The 20944-nt window shown below is 45.4% G+C and overlaps 1 protein-coding gene across 1 annotated transcript in view; it reads left to right on the plus strand.

The window, feature by feature from the left end:
• CASZ1 (castor zinc finger 1) overlaps positions 1–8218 on the plus strand; it is a gene marked incomplete at both ends in the record, with an annotated part of 92485 nt that extends 84267 nt beyond the window's left edge. The window contains 3 exons of the mRNA XM_082009385.1: positions 1653–1887; positions 3279–3572; positions 6969–8218. Of these exons, the coding sequence (XP_081865511.1) occupies positions 1653–1887; positions 3279–3572; positions 6969–8218 (1779 nt within the window). The remainder of the gene's footprint in view (positions 1–1652; positions 1888–3278; positions 3573–6968) is intronic.
• Positions 8219–20944: the final 12726 nt, after the last annotated feature.

Consider the following 20944-nt stretch of genomic DNA (forward strand, 5'->3'; position numbering starts at 1 on the left):
CTAAAATACTCACATTTACAACATGCACTTCCTCCCTGCTCTCTCAATATACACCAATTGGCTTATTAAAATTAAAGTGCTTAGGATGTGGAAGAATTGAACATGCTGGTTAAAGCAAACATTTCCTGTTGCACATAAAGAATTATTTGCTGCTTCCACCTAGGATGGGAGAAATACCAGTCTCAGAATGTCTCTTCCCTTATTGATTTCGAGTTAGTTTGGGGCACTCCTTGTCCCCTCTGAGGAAGTAGCAGAGTGATGCAGTTGCTTCTTTTCTAACACAGCTGGGAGCAAGTGGCAGATGAGGTTTGTCTATTTCACAAATAAATTGAAGAGTTTCAACTGCAGCACTGAGCTGCTGCTTGGAATGGCAGCAGCCCTGCAACCTCATGTTTGTTCTTATTCCTGCTTGCTTTAACTTCCATTGACTTGGAGAGGAAACAAGCTAGCTTTATTTCAACGCCTGTGACTGATCTGACGCTAAGGACATCTTCTGGCATATGAAAAACAAAAGGGGCCATCATCTGTAGAAGCAAGATGGGAACCCCTTTTCATTCCACAACACGGGAATGAGAGGTGCCTATTATTAAGTACTGTCAGTAAGTTAATTGTTCAGATCTACTGCTGTTGGATTTAATGAGTTCACAGATGCAAAGGAACTGGTGTTACTGTTGTGGTAGCTTTTGTCCTTAACATGAAAATCTTAGGTACAAGAATCAAACTTAGGAGACGTTTAACAAATAGATTTGTCTTTACTATGCTTCTAGTACATGCTGAGTCTCGCCCTAAGAATTTTAGTACAGGCTGAGCAGAAAATGCTAGTTTTGACCTCCATCTCGTTTCACTGGCAATCCTATGTCACTTCACCAGCGGAGAAGCAGTAATCAAGGCCTGAGCAATCCTGGGAGCATACAGTGTTAGTCTTGCTCTATTGCTGTGCTTAGCCCATGGAGCAGTCCAGCAAACAACAAAACAAGGATGAAACCACAAATCGGGGCATGTGGCAAAGCTAACCAGATTGCTGTACTGCTGCTGCCTTTATGCATTTAAATGTACCAACTCCAGTTTTTCCCATTCCTTAGTGCTCGGTAGGCATTTAGTGGTGTGTTTGGATATATACATGTTGCTTCTGGGTACCTACCCACATAACTATCCAGAGAAGACCATGCCATGCCAGGCCACAACAGCTGCATGTGAACAGAGCATACACACATATCACTGGTTTTAGCCTGTGTTCCCCTGTTGCAGTGTCTCAGCATGCAGGCACGAGGACAGTCATGTCAGTAGTTGTATTTCCAGTCTCTAAATGCAGCAGGACCTACACAGTAAGGTAGTAATGCCAAGATTAACACCTCCTGTTTTTGAATGCATCAGAATCCACACACCAGGATACTGGTGCCAAGATTAACACTCCCAGCCTCTGAGCACATCACAGTTCACATACCAGGATACGTGTGCCAAGTTTAATGCTCTGAGCTCCCAGTGAAGGAAGATTCATGCTCCTAGCCACAGTGCCATGGGTTCCACTCACAAGGATGTTCCAGCTATCCCTCATGAACTGTGGCAGAGAGAAATGAACATGCAGACAGACGGTTTTGGTCTTGGCATCGTGCTTTTGGTGTGAAAGTCCCTGTCCTGTTTTCTTGCTGCAGGTTATTGGCCACACTCCAAGAAATGAAAATCTCCCCCAGGTTGGCAGCATGGCACCCAGCCCAGCCTCATCAGGAACCCCAGCTTCCTTTCAGGGACCCCCAAGCATGATGGACACTGAAACAGATGAGTACATGGATTACACTGGCTGTAGCCCTGGGGGCATCTCATCTGAATCTTCCAATATGGACCGCAGCTGCTCCAGCACTCCAGTGGGCAATGAAAGTACATCAGCAGGTAAGGGGGAGCGGGGGTTGCCTGCTCTCTTGGGAGATAAACTCATGAAGAGAGGTCCAAGGACAACTGCACCTTAAAATATAAACTGTACCAGCTTCACAATAGTGCCTCGTACTAACCTAGCTCCCTCCATCATCTGTGAGAAGAGAGGCATCAAAATGTGCACCCCAAGCATCATGAACTAACAAACAGCTTATCTTTTTTCTCCCCTGAAGAGAGGTTTTTATCCTCTGTCTTGGAGTTAGATCTATTTTAATAACTGATTAAAAAAAAAAAGTTGTGGGCCTGTTCTGTACTTGGCATTTCCCCTGATAGCCTTTGGTATTTCCTTGTGCAGCATCTGAAGTAAGTCAGTCAAGCACTTTCCTATACTGTTGAGGTACAGACAGACTTTACAATAGCAAATATTACCTACACAGGAGGAAAAACCCTACCATATCTTCAGAAATCAACATATAAAAGCAGCTCATTGAGCTCCCTTCCTCATACAAAAACTCTTGTTCCACTTTGTGCAGTGTTGCACAGAGGAAACCTCCATCATACCCTCTTTTTGGAAGTAAGTTTCCACCATTGTTCCCTGTTTGTCAGGATAATGTGTAGCCATCTCCCACTGCCTTGTATTACAGGGTCATCTTTCAGTAGTCAGGTATCTTTCATGAATTCTGTTATTGTCAGGTGGTGATCCAGGGATCTCTTAGCTGTCCTTCCCAGGGTTAAGTGTTAACATTCTAGACAGGCTGCCTCACTGAGTTTGCTTTAATTTTGTACACCTTTTCCTACTTTTCTTTTCCCACACCAGTTAGGTGAAGGTTATCATATGGCATATCTAACCATATATTGTATGAACGCTGCTGGGTCATGACAGTGGTTGTCCCATGACATTAAAGCTCCTCCTAAAGAGTTCCGGTGGGACAGTGGTTCCTGGCACTCTGCCCTTTGTCAGTACGCCATCTGGCCCAAATCACACTTCCTAGGAAATGGCCCCCTGCTGCTATCCAGGTAGTGAGCAACTCTACCTGCCCAAAGTAGAAGACTACCCTTACAGCTATTAGTTGGTACAAGCTGGCACTATACAGATCAAAAAGGACCAGACAAGCATGGATTTCTGCATGAAAGCCTGTGGCCCCATGCCACTAAAGCCACCTTACATCCTGCAGAGACAACCCTCCTCTTCCTGATGCTGTCAGTTCCTCACCTTCTGTTTCTGCTCTGTTACAGTTCTGTTTCATGCATTTGTGAATGTATTTTCCATTTTCTTCATACTGCTTCTGCTCTTGGGGTCTCATTTAAGTTCTTTTGTTTTTGTTTTTGTTTTGTTGGTTTTATTTTGGTTTTATTGTTTTGTTGGTTTTTTTCTTTTTTTCTGCTTTTTTTCTCTCCACATTCTCCAGGCTGCCTGGTTCCTTCTACTACTCCTGCTGCTGCCGATGATGCTACCCACAATGCACCACAACCTCAACCACCATCTCTGCCTCCATCTTTCTCACAAGCCCTGCTTAGGTCTCCCCTTCCCACCCTCCCCTATCTTTTCTCTCCATCTTGTCTCTCATACTCTCTGCTCAGTGCCACTCTTGGATCCAGCAGAGGCATTGTCATGCCTGCCACCAGCACCACTGGGTTTTCGCCCATCATTGCCACTCCAACTCCAGTAAAAAGTGACGTTCCCTTAGTTCAGGATGCAGCAGGTAACACTTCTTTGCTTTCTCTCTTAGTGTCCTGTGCCCATCTCCTTCCCCACTCACCCTACCCACATTTTTTTCTCTGCACCTTTAGGCATACGTCACTCTGTGTCTTATTTAACTTTATCCAAGGGCCTGTCCATGCCTACTCCTTTTATCTGCTGGCACAGTAACCGCAGCTGAGAAGGGTAACCAAAACCACAGCAAATCATAGAGAGACATTTGGATACCTGAGAGCAATTTCCACCAATTCCAAACTATGAGAAAAATGTAACAAAATCCACAGTTTAAAATGCACTTTTCAGCCTCTTGGTAACAGCAGGATGGCCACAGAGCAAACTTTGCTCATGTACCATTAATGGGACTTGGAATCCTTGTTTAGATCTTCCAGGCCACCCAACCCAGTGCCCACCATAGTCTGTTGCACACATCTCAGCAGGCAGATGTCTGACAAGGTATCCAGTTCCTGTATTTTTATAGATCTTGTAAGCTTCATTGCTTCTTACTCATACACAAAGCCATAAAATTCAGGACTGCTTTCCCCAGCACCAGTAACAGAGTGAACTATAGTCAGTGTCACTATGATGACATCATCAGACAGCTCAGGCTGTTTCTCACACTCACTGTTATTGACATCTGCTCTTAACAGCTGCAGAAAATACATCTAGATTTTTAGTTCTAAGCTGCCATGCTTCCCATGTGTGACTAAGATCAGAGATGTCTCCGGCTGGGGATTCTAATTCCAGCTGGGAATGGTTTTTAGGGTGTGTCTCAGTTTTGGCTTCTTTTCCCAACTCCCAGCTCTTTTCTAGTTAATTAACGGCATACTTGTGCTTAAAGTTCACACTTAAGAGGATTCAGGCAGCCTACAAATGTCCCAGTCATTCTTCCTGCCAGTTTTAGCAATGCACAAATCCAAGGTAAATGAAATGGTTGGGAGTATGGCTGGAGGACCAGCTCCACTTGGAAGTTCCCAGGTTCTTCTCATGGGACTTGGCAGGAGAAGGATCCTTGCCTTGTCCGGAGGAGTGTGTTCCAATGAACAAAATTCACAAGAAACTACATGTTTTGCTGCTTTTTTTTTTTAAACTGATTTGCATGCAACCTGAAGCATCTTAACCTTGTGCTGTGCTTTCCGCTAATGATATATTTTAAAGTCTCTTTTCTTTTTACAGTTTTGTGAATGTTTACATTATTAGTAGTTGAAAAGACAAGCTTATGGCATGCAATTACCATTGAGATTTGCTTGGGATTCCATCTGTTGAGGTTTTTAATCTTCAGTTGGGTGCTAGGGACTGAACGTTGTCTAGTGGCTAAAGGAGGCGAGTGTACCAAGTTGCCAACACTTCTTCATACCCCTGCTTTGAAACTTTGCCTGTATGGAAAACAAAATTGGTTTAACTAAAGTTTTAAGTACATCTGTTTGAACTGTTGTAAAAGGTGGGCAGATCCATTGAGTTTAAAACAGGTAAAATTTAAATTCTACTTTTTCCCAGATTTCCAATCCAGAGTCTTTCTCCCAAAACGGCTTATCCCGTATTCCTGTCTGAAGGCAGACAAGATGAGCATTCATACTAATGATAAAAACTATAGCCAAACCATCAAGTCTTTTTTTAAAGGAGGAGCAAGGGGTTGATCTGGATAGCAGCGATTTGTCCAGGCAACAATGCATTTACACCAGTCGCCTGGAAGCAGAGAACGAGATTTTACAATACCAGATGTTTGAGGGGAGCAGAAAGTAATTGGTCACAGATTCTATAGCTAAGAGCTTGCTAATTTAAAATCTACAGTGAAAGAAAGTTATTCTTTCACTGGGAGCTCGTTAGATTAGCCTTAACATGCAGTTTCCACCAGCTACATGTCACTAAGATGGTTTCACCATGGATGCCCCAAGCTGGCATCCTTGCAGTCTGAGCGAAAGTGCCACGTAATGAATGCGCGTGGAGAAATCTTTTTTTCTTTGCTTATCCTGCAAGCTGTGTAGCCCAGGCACACGAACAATGCAGGAGACTAGGCTGCTGCTACCATTGACTTGTATCTTTCAGTACAGCGCCAGTTTAACTTTTGGAGGCTTCCTTCAATGATCGCCACCTTCTCTTAAGGGGTTGTTGTTTGAAGGGCCAGATATGGCAAAAAACAGCATTCATCACTTTTAATACCTGCTTATCAGCCAGAAAAAAAAAAAATTTATTCTACAACAGTCAAACAGATCACTCTTTCTTCAGTCTCCTAGACAAGGATGCAAGCTGCTCTGGATTCTCAGGCCCCAGGCACTGCGTGTCACAAATCATGCCTCTCTTTAAAAGGATGGCAGTTTCAGCATGAAGAGAGACCCAAAAAAAAAAAAAAAAAAAAAAAAAAAAAAAAAGTATGTTTTAGTTGCAAGCTATAATTTCCAATTACACTTACAATTCTGTACCTGGTGAGAAATTCTTGCCTCCAACCTTGTCTGTTCTGCATGTTGATACTGGAGATTGTGGTTTGGTTCTGGAAATAGCAAGCAGAGAAGGAAAAAAAAGTTAACAGATATAATGAGGTCGAGTCCTTGATGTCAGCTTGATCCTAGGGGACATGAGCACTAGCCAGTTATGCTGGCCCTGTGAATGAAAGTGGAAGATAGATGAGGGCTCTTTATTTACTAGGGGTATCATGTGATTTTTGAGACCCAAGGGAAAGCTGTAGGACTGGTATTTTCTCTGAGAGTCCACTGGCTAGTGATGATGAGAATTAGCCCCATTGAACATCTGTCCATCTGTCTTTCTAAGTGCACTCATCGTAATATGTAGGCTCATTACAGTGAGGGATGTTGCAGTCTCCTGGCCAAAGTCCATCCTATTTCTATAAATTCCCCCCTTGCAGTTTTAATCACACATGGGATCTTCCTTCACTTCCTGCCTGTCCTTGGCAATTGTAGTGTATTACAAGAGCCTGGATAGGGGAAAACAGTATACACATGGCAGTTTTTAGCATGCTTAAACTCTTTTACCGCTTCAACCCTGATGAACTACAGTAAAACACCTCAGTCCTTGGATTGGAAAACAAGCCAGCTCCTCTGTATTGTCTGATTTGAGGAAGAAAGGACTAGAGATTAACTAAGCAGCAAGAGAAATTGTGAGAGTAGCAAAACAGAGAAGCAACAGTTAGCATTTGGATAATATCAATATACAAGAGCAGCAATCAGAGGCAAGGTGAGATATGCTGAAAATTGAGGAAGCCATATCCAGCAGGCATCGGCCAGCCTGCAGTCCCAGAGCTCATGCTTACTTGGAGCTTGAGGGATGAGCTGCTGGGTGGGGACAGTTGCAGCATTGTGTCTTGGCAAATACAGGGCTTGCCAGGATGGTTAGGAGGTGAAGAAAGACCTGGCTGTCAGCAACACCACTCTTCGCTTTTTCTCCCCAGGGAATACCATCACTATGCCAACTGCCTCGGGGGCCAAAAAGCGTTTCTGGATTATTGAGGACATGTCCCCGTTTGGCAAGCGCCGCAAGACCGCATCATCACGCAAGATGCTGGATGAAGGGATGATGCTGGAGGGATTTCGGCGCTATGACCTCTATGAGGACTGCAAGGACTCCAGCTGCCAATTCTCTCTCAAGGTTACCCACTACCACTGCACGCGGGAGAATTGTGGCTACAAGTTCTGTGGCCGTACACACATGTATAAGCACGCCCAGCATCATGATCGTGTTGACAACCTGGTATTGGATGACTTCAAACGCTTCAAGTCTTCACTGAGTTGCAACTTCCCAGACTGTCAGTTCTCTGGCAATAGCACACACTTCCACTGTCTGCGTTGTGGCTTCCGCTGCACTGACAGCACTAAGGTGACAGCCCACCGTAAGCACCATGGCAAGCAGGACGTCATCAGTGCTGCTGGCTTCTGCCAGTTCAGCTCAAGCGTGGACTGCGAGGTGCCTGACTGCAAGTACAAACTCAAGTGCTCCCACTTCCATTGCACCTACCCTGGCTGCAAACACACAGTGGTGGGCATGTCACAGATGGACTCGCACAAGCGCAAACATGAGAAGCAGGAGCGAGGGGAGCTTCCTGCCATCTCTCCTGGCCCTGAGGGCCTTGCCCACTCCACTCTTGAGTATGACATCCAGAACTCTTCCATCAGCCTGGACAGCTCCCTCAACCTCAGCACTGACAACAACAGCTCCCTCTTCTTCCTGCAGAATGCGGCTGGTGTGGGCCTAAACGATTCCCTGGACCTCAGCAAGAAGCAGTCAGAAGTCACTGAAGGTCCATCACCGAGCAGAGCCGGGGCTGCACCGCAGGAGAGGGGGGCAGTGGCATCTGGCTCTGGTGATGTGGAGGATGAGGATGACTCTTCCCAAGAGGATGAAGAGGATGATGAGGAGGAGATGAATGAAGAAGAGGAAGATGATGAAGAGGAGGAGGAGGATGATGACGATGAGGATGATGATGAAGAGGAAGACCTGAACACAGATTCTGAAGAATCGCTCCCTGACCCTGAGGGCCTGGCCACTAAAGAAGATGGAGAACCAGAGGAGGCTGCTTCTTCCACAGACCATGGCGATGCTTCCAGGCCACAGGGTGAGCCGCCCCTTACTCCAGCCCCAACTCCTGCTCCAGCTCCATCTGCTGCCCCAGCCTCTACCATTGCTCCAGCAGCTTCTCCTTAATCTTAGAGACAACAGCGGCAGTGGTTTGGTTTTGCTCTTACACAGAATTACTAAGAGGACCCCATATGAGGCAAGAACAGAGATTGGGATGGCAAGTGAAAAACAAACTCCGTGCCACACACACGAGAGAGAGAGGAAGGAAGGAAACCCATGCCCCTCCACAGGCCCTATAAGAGAGACAGGTTCGCAGCAGGACTGGTGCTGCGTCGCTTCATTCTGCAGATCACAGAACATGGGGGCAGGGGGCAGCAAAAAAATACCCTTTTATACAGACATGAACCTTGAGGGTACCAGCTGCTTTTCCTTGCTCCCTGCATGGTGCGTGGGGCCTGTGCCCATCTGGGGACCCTTTGTTATGGGTGGGGCTCTATCCCCCCATTTTTCTTTCTGGGTTTTATTTTTCCATGTTTTCAGTTGTACGATATTAATAATAATCTCCACTTCTTGGAGGGGGGTGGGTGGGAACAACAGGTAATGAATTTTAGAAATATATATTTGTGTGTGTGTCTCTCTCTCTATATATAATGTACACACACACACACATATATAAAATTCAAGGAATTGGTGTCACAGAGACAACCAGCTCAGTTTTTGCCAGGAAGGAGGGGGTGAGGGGGGTGCGCTCGCTCTCTCTCTCTCTCCATCCCTCCCCCCTTCTTTCTCCAGCATTAAATGAATGGCATCAGGCAGCAAGGGTGGGAGTGGGTATTTATTGTCACATAAATGAGGACGCATTAATGAATGAGCAGGGGTGGGAATGGGACACTCCTCTGTTCTTCCAGATCCTTTTTACTATTAATGATAATAATTTTGAATGCTATTTATATTGTAAAACTTTCTCAGTCTACACTTTCTCTGTAGGACACCTCTCCTCATCCCTGCTGTTCTGCCTGTAGGGATTTAGCTGAAGTAATTTGGGAAGAACACAGCGGGCAGTTAAAGGGTCTGTCACACTGGAGGACTGGGGTTAATCTCCCATCCAGTTCCATCTCATCCCAACCCCCAGGTGCTTCCCCTCTGTTGAGGGTGAGGCATTTTTGTGGTGCTTCAGTATCCCCATCTCAGGAGGTTGTGAGCCAACACTGTCCTGCGGTGCAGCACAAGGAGCACCGAGCTCACAGAAGAGCGTCCTAGCCATTAAAGCAGCCTTGAAAATACTATTTGCCCTCTGCCCCAAGCAGTCGTACAATGACAGTTACGTCCTCAGTCCCCAGGCCCTCATCCCATCTTTCTCTGGGGAGGGGCAAGTCTGTCTTTCTGGGTGGACTGATAACAGATCTCTGGTGACTTCTGGGAGAGGGTGAAGGCACCACTGAAGAGGGAGGAGAAGGCAGGCAAACATTCAGGATCCCACTGTGGGGTGTCCTGCTCAGACTGGGGTCTCTTTTGCTCAGCACTAGGGCAGGGAGGGGGACAACACTGTTCTGCAGCACCTCCGTAGCTATTGGCCCAGTCAGGGTTTTTGCAGCTGCTTCAACCTACGCAGCACAGAGAACTCCAAGATGGGGGGAGATGCCAGCTGAGGCCAGGATGTAGTCCAGCTAAGAATTAATGCATTTCTGCAGCCATGCTGATAAAATTTGCCAAGTAGGGCTAATAGCCTGGGCACCGCATAAGCAAATACAACTGTACTGTGTTGAGACCTGCCACCTCCAGCAGCTTGGGCTTTCCCCTGGTTACCAGCTCTTCCCAGCTCTCTTTTTCCTAGCGCAGTCTGGGAACACACACTACTACAGGATACTGTCCCGGACTCTGAGGTGAGACAGTAGCTGTTTGACCCCAAATCCCCGCCTAAGTCGGAGAGAGGCCTTGTCTACATACACCTGGGCTCCAGAAAGACTAGCCGTATGAATTAATTCTGATAATAGTTATTTCAGTGCCAGTTTGTAAGTACATCAGCCTAGCAAAAGGTTCCTTGTGTCTGAAGTTTGTTCCCTTTTTTAAAAAAAAAACCTAATTTTTTTTTTTTAACATCATGCAGGCGTTCCCTCCTCCCAACTCCATGAGCACTTCAGCTCCAAGGGATCCCCATAATTTGTTTTCACTCTGAATAGATAAAGGCCTCAAGAAGTTTAGGTTGCTTTTTTTTTTTTTATTTTTTTAATTATTTCCCTAAGGAACTGGTGCAGATCAGGTCTGATTTATAAACAAGTAGCTCAGCTGTGTAAATGTGGGGACAGAATGTTCAGATAATGTTTCAAAAGGAAAGGCAAAAAAAAAAAAAAAAAAAGTTGTACAGTATTTTTCCTGTAAAGGTTATTACTATATATAGAACAAAAGAGAAACCACCAATGCCAGGGGGATGGGGGGGGGGGGGGGGTGTCACCTGCCTTCTGGATAGCCCTTAGATATGGTTAATTGTGTGCAATTTTTTTTTTCTCTCTCCTTTTATTTTTTCCCTCCCCCTTCAATGTAGTGTTTGTTTGTAGGGGGTGGCAGGGGAGGGGGGCCTTAATGCTACGGTTTGAGGCTGACTTCACACTCCTAGCACTGACCGGAGCTGCACGATTCCGAATTCTAACTTGAATTTTGTAGAGATGAAACAAATGAAAACAAAACAAATGAAATATTGTTATTACTAGTTGGTAGTTTATTTAATTCTTTGGAGTTCTTTTCCTCTATCAGCTATTTGTGTGGCTTTTATTTTTATAGGGGTTTTTTTGTTGTTTGTTCGTTTGTTTTTGTTTTGTTTGGTATATCCCCTGCCCTCAACTGTGTGTTTTCTAGCACAACCCAATTCTTGAATATAATGAAGCTCATGTTCCTGGGGCAGAGCGAGGGAATGAGGCCCTGGAATTTCTAGAAATGGGATGGGGCAAAAAGATTTTACTTTAACGGCATTTGCTGCAGGTTCTATACTTGTACATTTTTCTCATATTCAGCTACTTAGATAGTATGGTGGTGGGCTCCAAGAGGAATCCTTGGATGTAACACAAGCCACATCTTGCAAAACAGATGGGTTTATTTTCTACCACTGAAACCAACGTGATGTCTATCAGTGACTTTTGCAGGAGCAGGATCGAGCCTGCTGCCTTCAGTGCAACATCCTGCCAGGTTTATGAAACCTGCCTGCGAGCGTTGTTAACACTGAAGGCGAGGGGGGAGTCTGGTTTCAGTGGCAAGGCACGGGGCTCACTTGGGCCGCTTGTTTCCCTTTGGGCTAGATGGGCTGTCTCCCTGCTGTGAGGAGCTGGGAACCTGCACTGGGACGCAGCGTTTTTACCTCTCCCCTTTCATATCTCACCAGACTCCACTGACTGAATCGCTGCACAACAGTGGGAGAAAGCAGAATTGTGTGGAGAAAAGGGGTAAAAAGATCTACCAGTAGCTCTGCTAACACCGGCCGACGATGGTTGGCACTGGACGTAATGTTATCATCCCTGGAGGCAGCTTTAGGCAGGTGCGGCCAGTGCAACTGCACCAGGATCCGTGCTGGAACGGGGCCCTGTTTCACGCGTCCTTCTGCGTGACTAAGCGTGCCAGAAGGGCCTGTTTTTATCTATGCACACCATTTTCTCCCCCAAGGCACCCTGTTTCTCCCTAACATCTCAGCCTTTCTCCCAAACTTTTATCACCTCTTCTCCGGGAGCTGGCACAGGGAATGAGATTTCTTTCCCAACAGGCTACTGCTAAATGCGACCCCCAAGCAGGTCCTGAGCCCCCCGAGGGTCAGACACCCTCCCAGGACAGTGGCCACCCAGCAGGCTGGCCCTACCCCCAGAGCGCATCTTTCTTACTCAACCTTCTCCAAGTCTTCTTTCTGTAAATTTCTTACTATGTCTCTATTTGCAACAACAACAACAAAAAGTCAAGAAAGTTAAACCCATCTTCATTCTGCCACGTTAAGGCTTTAATTCAGCAAAACTCCTAAGCACATGCTTTCTGAACGGGCACAGATTGAAGCCCACGCTTAAGTGCTTTTCTGAATAAAGGCCTCAACAGCACGAAGGTCCCTATTACAGCAAGGTGGTTTTTTTCACTTCAAGCTATCATATCAATAGGACTGTTAATACAATACTATTGAAATACGTGCTTAAAAGAATGACCAGAGAAAGCGAGGGAGATTCAACTAACTGTAAGAGGAGGGGGAAAGAGGAAATGGAACCATTCTGTCCAAAACAAGATAAAAACCAAACAAAGTAAACCTTGAGGTGGACCCTCCTGATTCTGCTACCATTCAACTGCTGAAGAGCAAAAAAATGAAATAAAATAAAAAATATTGACTAGATTGTTCATTCTAGCCACAAACCTAACTGGATTAAAGTCTGCGTGGAAGGAATTTTGTAAAGAAAAAAAAAATAAAAAAAATTTTCCAATGTAGCAAAAAAAAAAAACTTTAAAAAAAACAAAAATAAAAAAAAAGACAGAGGGAGGATTCTAGCCTTTTGTAATATCCATATTGCACACTAGGACTATAAGCCATTGCTAGCTCATTTTGAATTTTAAATGTGTAATTTTTTTTGTTTTGTTGTTGTTTTTTTTCTTTCCGTGGGGGAGGGGGGGAAATAAATGCTTGAACCACCAATGCTCTTTTTAATGTTTTATAAATATGTATGTGTATATATATAAATATAAAAATAATATGTATGCACATATATATGTGTGTGTGTATATATCTATATGTATATACATATATATAGATATATAGATATATATATAGGTTTTGAGACAAAAATGCAGAAAGTGAAAAAAAAAAAACACCCTAAACAGGATGGTGTGCTCTGATTTACTTGAATCTGGTCTCTTCAGCACCTGCGTTATTAAGAACTGAATATTTTTCCACTTGAATTTAGTGCTATTAGAAATTTAATATATGTGTTTTATTTATTTGATTTTTTTTTTGCATGACTGATGCAAGGTTTGACATTTTCACTCAATAAAAACTGGAAAAAAAACGCCAAAGTTTTAAGTGATCAAGTTGTCTTCTTGACTGAGGAGGTGTTTCAGTTTTTTAAGAGCTAACAAGTCTTGGAGCAGTTCAGGTCTTTTAAAGCACTGCAGTCCATTTTAACAGCCACTCTTTTAGCACTAATACTAAGGTGGTAAGTGCAACAGGAACAGAGTTCTCTTTATATGGACTCTGGCCTCAAGCTTTTTATTCAAGTGCCCATCAGGGCCCTGACAGAAGTGATGCTTACATCTCCATGGTTTGCTAAAGTGGGACCTGGAATTAGAGATGTGACTGCTCACGTTTTGATTCTACCTTCCACCTTGATCCGCAAACTCTGGGTGGTGAATTGGGGCCCATGGTGGAACTGTGCTTGCTGTAACCTACTTGCATTCAAAGCCCACTAAATCAATAGATGTTTGACTATCGCCCTAACAAAAGAGATGAGGAGCATGAATGAAACATCCTGTCTGCATAGAAGGGCTGGGGGCTAATACATCTGCTAATATCCACTAAAATGCAATCTTGCAGCCATGTACTTTGACAGGACTTACCAAGAACACACAAAGCTGTATGCCACACATCAAAGATCTGAAAGAAAGCATTCCTCACCTGGCCACTCCATAGATTTTTCCTGCTGCAGAAACTTGTATACACCACCTGCTTGCAAAATATGGTGACTGCCATCTGGGATGAGGAAGTCTTTCAGGCAAGAAGGTAACCACCGCAGTGCGATGCAACACTGCCTTCGTACAACCGATCCACCAGTCATGAGCACTGGCTGTAAAGGAACAAAGGATTAGATAAAACCACTGCATGCTCAATACAGCTTGTACCCACCCTATTCTCCTACCTCAGGCCTGGGCACTTCCACACCAGAGGTGGGTCTAGAACAGCTTCATCAGCCACATGCCTGCTCTGCACAAGGCAGGCGGGGACAGGCAGTAGGTGCCATTTTACAGGGATGTAAGGGCATTACTGGGCGGGGAGAAAACTGCGTGTTCACAGCACTTCATGTGCTCTAAAGAACTGCGCGCATGGCATCTGCCAGGTACTAACATGCCCCCGAGCGCTCACCCCTCAGTGGAAGACCATTGCAAGCACCCATCCCAGCGGTCCTGCTGGAAATCTGTACTTACATCAAGACCTAACTCTGCACAAGAGCTGCCTCTGTGTTGACGCCCACCCCCTCCACCCCACCCAAAGTTGTTCTGTCACTGGTGAGGCACGAAGGCTGCACACAGACCAACACACATCCTGATGCTTTCCTGATAAAATGCCAGGCTTGAGTGCCCTGGAAGTGCAGCTGGTTCTACACCCATGGCAGGTATTCGAGTGTCTGCATATCCATCTCAGCCTTGGTCACAGCCTCTGCAGTGCCAAATGAACTGCTGCTAAACACTGGCCTGGCATGAAACACTGCTCCGCTTCCTGTCCTGCTAAAGTGCTGTTGGGGAAGAGCAATGTCAACGTTCTTGATTTACCCAAAGAAAGCAAAGAATACCCCTCCTGTGTGGGTCTTCCCCTACCATCTCGAAGCAGCTGGGTCTTTGTGCCTCTCTGCCACCCGTCAGAGAACCCAGGAGCAGCAAAGCAGCGCCTGCCAAGCCTGATGCATTGGCAGCTGCTGCCTCTTTATTAGCAGAGAGGATTAGACACCTCTCTCTTTCAAAGCCCCCTCGTTGCTCTGCTGCAGCTCCCAGCCATCCTGTTTTCAGATGTCATTATCTGAACATGCTCCTAATCCGACCTTGGAGCACGGAGGTTTGTTCTCACAGGGGCTCTGCCCACAGCACATGGGATATTTACATTACTCTGTTTCCGGGGGGGGACAGGGGACATGAACAACACAACTTGCTGCTTGAAAGCTCTTGCTGGAACTTGCCTGCTCTCTGTGGACCTGTGACTGCACTTCATAAAAGAATGACTAAGTCATGGGAGAAGCTGCAAGTTGAACAAATCAAAGCCTCACTATTGCATTCATTCCAAACCCTTTCAACTGGTGACGCTGCAGTTCTGCATCTGCAGCTCTGAGCCAGCCCCGGCAGCTGGTGAGCCATGGAGAGGGGAATGGAAAGCAGCAGACACCTAGCGAGGCTGTTTGGTCTTAAGTCAGGACAAAAATTTTTACTACATCAAGCGTATCCCTGTAACAGGTTGGTTTTTTTTTTTGGTGAGTGCTGGACCCTACAGATAACACCTATAGCCACAAAGCTATACCTCCTGTTTTACATAAGACAATGGATGTCCACTTTTCAGCATGCTACCAAGTCTTCTGCAGCACCCACCAACACAGGCACCCTTGGCAGCAGCCCAAACACAAAACTCAAGCAGCGGAGCACTGCTTCTGCCTTTCCAAACAATTAAAGACTTTAAACCAATAGAGGCAGCAAAAGTTCAATCACCTCAGACATGAAGAAGAGTCATTCAACGTATTCTAGGACACAGAATGGGAGACCAGATGGTTCTGCTGCTGCTTCCAATCATCCTGGTTTGTAGATGTCATTAACCAAACATGCCTAGTCCAGCCTGAGCACATGGAGACCTGTCCTTGCTGGAGCCATAAGGGCCAACAAGGACAGAAATAAAGACAGCAGTTTATCAGTGTTGGCCGAAAATGAAGGTAATTGCCATCAGGGTGGCTCAGAAAGACAATCATTGCTATTCATCAAAGTGCTTCTCGCAGACAGTCTAGCAAGGGTATTTTTAGGGTTTACTAGGAAAATAATACTTTGGGTCACACCTCTCCTTATGTCCCAGACCTAGAAGGAACAGTTTTTATAGTGTGGTAGGCATTCATTCAATTTGCAGGAACCTCTTACAAGCTCTTACCAGCTCCAAACTTACAGTATCAAAGAACAGAATCATTAAGGTTGGAAATGACCTCTAAGACCATCAAGTCCAACTGTGACTTCACTCCCCTTTAGTCAAGCGGCCATCTCACAGGCAGCTGGGAAGACCTGAATGCCCAGCAGCTGGCGTAGGGCAGCCAGCAGTCAACCCTGAGCCACACCATCAGGTGTGCAGAGCTGATGCACATGCCCAGCGAAACACTCCTCATAGCTTGCTCAGCCGAGTACAGAATGCAGTAAGGCATGTCTGACTCTGGGAGGATATTTACTCTAGTAGCACAATGCGTCCTACACCCAGACAGAAGGAAATTCAGAATTCTGATGCTTACTGGTACAGAGGAAAAGCAGCTGTTATGACGCACAACACATACCAGGCATAACTTAGAGCTTGCAAGGACCAATGCTCAACACTGGCTTCCTAAGGCATAATGACATTAAGAAAGACCTGGAGGCTTGCTAGGGAAATAGGTCTAGTAAATAAGTCCATCTTTATACCTATAGATTAGAGAATCAAATTTGGAACTGAGCAGGATTTTAGCATAGAAGAGCAGTGGTTAAGTCCCTGGGTACACATGTGGCTGAGACACCCACATGAGCCCAGTTTCAGGGGAATCCATAGGGCAGGAAAGGGGAAATACGTATGTGCTGCTGCAGCTTTAGAGAAACCTACTTGTTGAGAAAATAGGGCATGTCTCTCATCGGGTGGCAGGACTGGAGACTCCTAGCTCTCTTAGAAGACTAGCAAGAGTTACTCTAACACATCCTCCTCCCTGCAACAGAACAAGAGTCCCGAAGTAGAAATTTTTACAAAACACAGACACAAATGCGGAAAAAAAACATTCAGACAATGGAGAAAAAATTAATAAATTGAGCCAGCTTTGGGTATTGTCCATGTTGCTCAGGTATGGGAGCTAAGATAGAAACCAGCCATTAACAGATAACAACTAGCTAACAGATAATAAATGCATTGAGACTTCCTGGAAAAAATATTTTCACTGGGCATTGGATATAGTAACAGAAAGCAAGAGGGAAGTATTATGACATAGAAGTGAACAAGAGAGCATGGACCAAATCTTTAAAGCTAAGACCTTCACTTGACCTCTAATATTTCCCTCACAGTTCTGCACAAACCCCTTCCAAGAAGTCAGGTTCTGAACGAACCATCCTGCTGCGTGGTACATACTGACTGTACCAACTGCTTGAGTCACAGCTGAGCTTTGCATTTGCACTTCTGGGCTGTTGCACACAGGCACAAAATTGTGTTCACAAATGTGCAAGTGCCTTTTCTGAAGATCACAGGAAGCCCTTTTAAAGAAGAAGCTCTTGGGGAAAGGGAAGGAGAGGAGCTATAACCAAGTATCTCTTCCCCCCCAATCTGCATGCAATGTGCATAGAAGACTGAAGCTTTCAAACATGACAATAAAGTCTCACATCATCTTCAAGGGGAACATGAACTTTAGAGCCTTCTCTGAAAGTCAATAAGCAGCTTGTACCTATTCCAAACAATAAAAAGCATGTAGATTGTTGGGAATGTTTTTGGAGTTTCACATACGTGCACGCACACACACGAATAAATAATTTCGGTCTTTCTCTACAAACCAAGGCAGAACATGGTTTAATATGACCTAACTTGGAAAGAGTGAGAGTACACATAAATATATCTGTACACAAGACTTGCACATGCATAGATACAGCAAAATACACAGGCTTGCCTAATACGTGTGTAGGGACAAGGAAAGGATGCCAGAAAGCACACACTAGCATGTGAAGGAATTGCATGTATGATATTTACTATACCTGGTATATTTTACAGGTACCTATAAAAAGGTAAGGATAGGCAAGATGCTTCTGAGTCCCTCTGTTGCAGACAATGTTAGCTTGAAATCCAACATTCAGGCAGGAAGTCCCCACTTTTTGGGTGTCTGTCTGCTGCCTTGAACAAACTTCACCAGCACCTGAAAGCTGACAACACCTAACTCTGGAGGCAACAACCTCTACCAAGGAGGGGAGGGCAAATGGGGGAGAAAGGCACTGAAGAGCATTTGTGGGTACAGCAGGTGTTAGAAGGAATGACAAGTTCTTCATGCCAGCCCTGGGGCAAGAAGTGGGCTCGCTGGAGTCCCTAACATGCATCTTCCCTTACAAGGGCCAAGCATTTGCTCAGAAGATAGGAACATGGTGCTGCCAGAGGCAAATCCCTTCATCTTCCCTGAGGGAGGCAGGGTGCTCTGGCTCCTAGCCCTACTCTTGCCCGTGAAGCGCCCCAGACCCATCCTGGCCGAGGAGGGGTGGCCAACAGAGGCAGCTTCCCTCCTTCCTTTTGCTCTTTTTTGGCAGGGAAACTCTTAAACAAACAAATGAAGAAACACTGAGGATTTAAGTAAACAGACGAAGATTTATCTGACAGGCAGACTGAGCCCTTCCCTGCCCCCTTCCCTTCCCACAGGGCAGGGTGCTGCCTTGTGCTCTCGCTGTGAAGTCAGATACCAACGGCATTTGCCCCGAGCCCTCGCTGTCAGTGGCAGCCCCTAGGACCCTCCGGTGATCCCAGGCCACAGGCGAGCTCTGCCTAAACATCAGAGCTTTACAGTCCGAAACGTTAAAGAGGATAAACCAAAGCCATTTGGTCTGTGGCCAAAGCGAGTTAAAGAGCCCCTCACAGAGATGCGAGCTCGTTCATTCAGCTACCAGGCGCTGACCCTGCAAGTCATGTCTCAGCTAGAGCCAGTTGCACCCACAAGATGGAAGGGAACCAGCTCTGGCCTGTGGCTGGAGGCAGCACCAAATCTACCTGCCCACACCCTGCACCGAGGCCGGTAACACAGCCGCCTGTGCAGAGGTGCTTCCCCACAGCTGACACAGCTGCAGCCCCTCCACATCCCCTCTGCAGAACTACAGAGGGGACACCCACTGCCAGCAGCCTTCACTACGCTTCTCTATTTTACACAGATTAGCAGACTGCCTGCAGTTTTTAGAGTTGGGAAAAAAAGGTGAGAACCAGGCTGCACCTAGCTCACTGTGGGGAAAAGAGGAGACCGGGAAGCAAGAGGGAGCCCCAATCTTCATCTCCATGCAAAATCTACTGGCTGCTGCAGTGGAAGTGTTGATACTACTGTACAGCAAATGCACAGACACAAAATATACAAGTAAGCAGGCAAATGGGCATGCAGAGATGAAATCTACTGTTGATACTGTAAGAGGACAGGAAGCAAATAGTTCATCTACATGGGAAAGCTGCAGCGATTTAGCATGCAGACTTTTGTATATGCACGTATCAGTTGAAACTGCTTAAGTAAAGCAAATCTGTTCAAAGAGATGGAAGAATGTCCACCCAAGAATTAGCTCTGGTTTAATTAAGTCAGTTAAAGAAATTACTTTTAAAGAGGACTTACTCTTTAAGTAACTTACAGCTTATAGAAGCAGAGGGATAAAGTTGGAAGCAGTCTGTTTCTGAAGTGTTAGGAAGAAAAAGGGAAGAGCATTAGGAGACAGGCAGGCATGACAGAAGACTGAAAAACCAACAACAGGGATGCTGTACAAAACAGACATGCCAAGCAGACAAAGTGACTGAGAGACAGACAAGCAGGCTGGCAAAGTGACAGACACAAAAAGAAAAAGAGGCAACAAATAAGCCAGTTGTACTTCTAGATCCTCTGAATCAGCCCTATCCAGCCAATCACCTTCTCTCTCAGGAGACACAGTCCTAAAGAAAAGCAAGTATTTTACCTAAACGAGAAAAAAATACGTCAACACCCATCTCACCCCCCTCAGGCATATTCTGCAGCCAGCATCATAAAACATCTCTCATTATTTGCACAAATATAGAAGAAAAAAAAATCCTGAAGGGTTAAATCCTTCAGCAGGTACAGGAAAGAAGGACTTGGTGGCAAAACAGGGGTGTTCTTCTAAGATGCTCCATATTGTAAGTAACCCCTGAGCAGTCCTTGCAAAGCATTTGGGGAGATTTTTAGTCTGAAAGACACTTTACAAAAATAAATTGTAATTGAGTTTAATAATCTTCCCCTTTTCAGAAAGGGCCTGACAGATGCTGCCTAGTGCTCACTTCTGCCCCATTTCAAATATTTTTACCTTATTTGGATGAAATATATTATTTTTCTAATGAAAGGAGGTTGGTGGGGTTTTTTTTTTTCCAAAGAGCTGGTTTTCCCTTCGTCCAGCTGGTGCCTTTATTAGGTTAGTGCTTGCTCCCTTTTGGGGATGAGATTGTTTTTTTCCCTGAGCTGGGAGAGACCATGCCAGCCCCTCAATCTACAAGTGCACAGTTCAGAGCTTCTACTGCACAGCAAGTGGAGGAATTGGGCCCTGCCCTCCATCTTCCCTCTTCCCTGATACCCTGAAATTCACCTTAGGTACATTTCCATTATTTTATTCCATTTTTTGAGAGCGTATGTAATGGTAAGAGCCAGCCTTCCATCAGCATAATAGGTGGACACAGTTCTAAAGGTGCCTAATGAGGCCGACTCCTGGGGAAGCAGCACAGTCTGGGGATAAGACAATAAAAAGGAAAATTAAGAAAGCTGGAAGCTCTCTTCTGCACCCTTAGGTAAATAATTTCCTATGTTTCACCTCCCAGCATCTCTTTATTTACGTTTTCAATCCCTGGAGGCTCAGCCTTTCTTGTGCTTTGCCACTTGCATACCACTCAATGGCATAAGAGGTCAAGTCCAGGCTGGAAGACTCTCAGCTCAAGCTTAACATCATTTTTTGGTGTGCAGAGTGACCACCACATAAAATTTGTGCTTTAACATAAAGCACCAACACAAAGAAGGGACCTTCCAAAGCTTCCTGTTGTCAAAGCCTTTGGGCAACACGCGCTCCACAACCTACTGGGTGTGGAGGGTCTAGTCAAGCATGGAGACCTTGACTTTAACAATAGGTTTGCAACAAAAAGCTACTCTGGACCTGTTGTCTAAGCCTTTGTTTTCCCCAAGCATCACACTGCCTCACCAAAGCAAAGGCAGCCTC

This window comes from Phaethon aethereus, assembly GCF_964289735.1.
Source record: "Phaethon aethereus genome assembly, chromosome: 21".
Classification (NCBI taxonomy): domain Eukaryota; kingdom Metazoa; phylum Chordata; class Aves; order Phaethontiformes; family Phaethontidae; genus Phaethon; species Phaethon aethereus.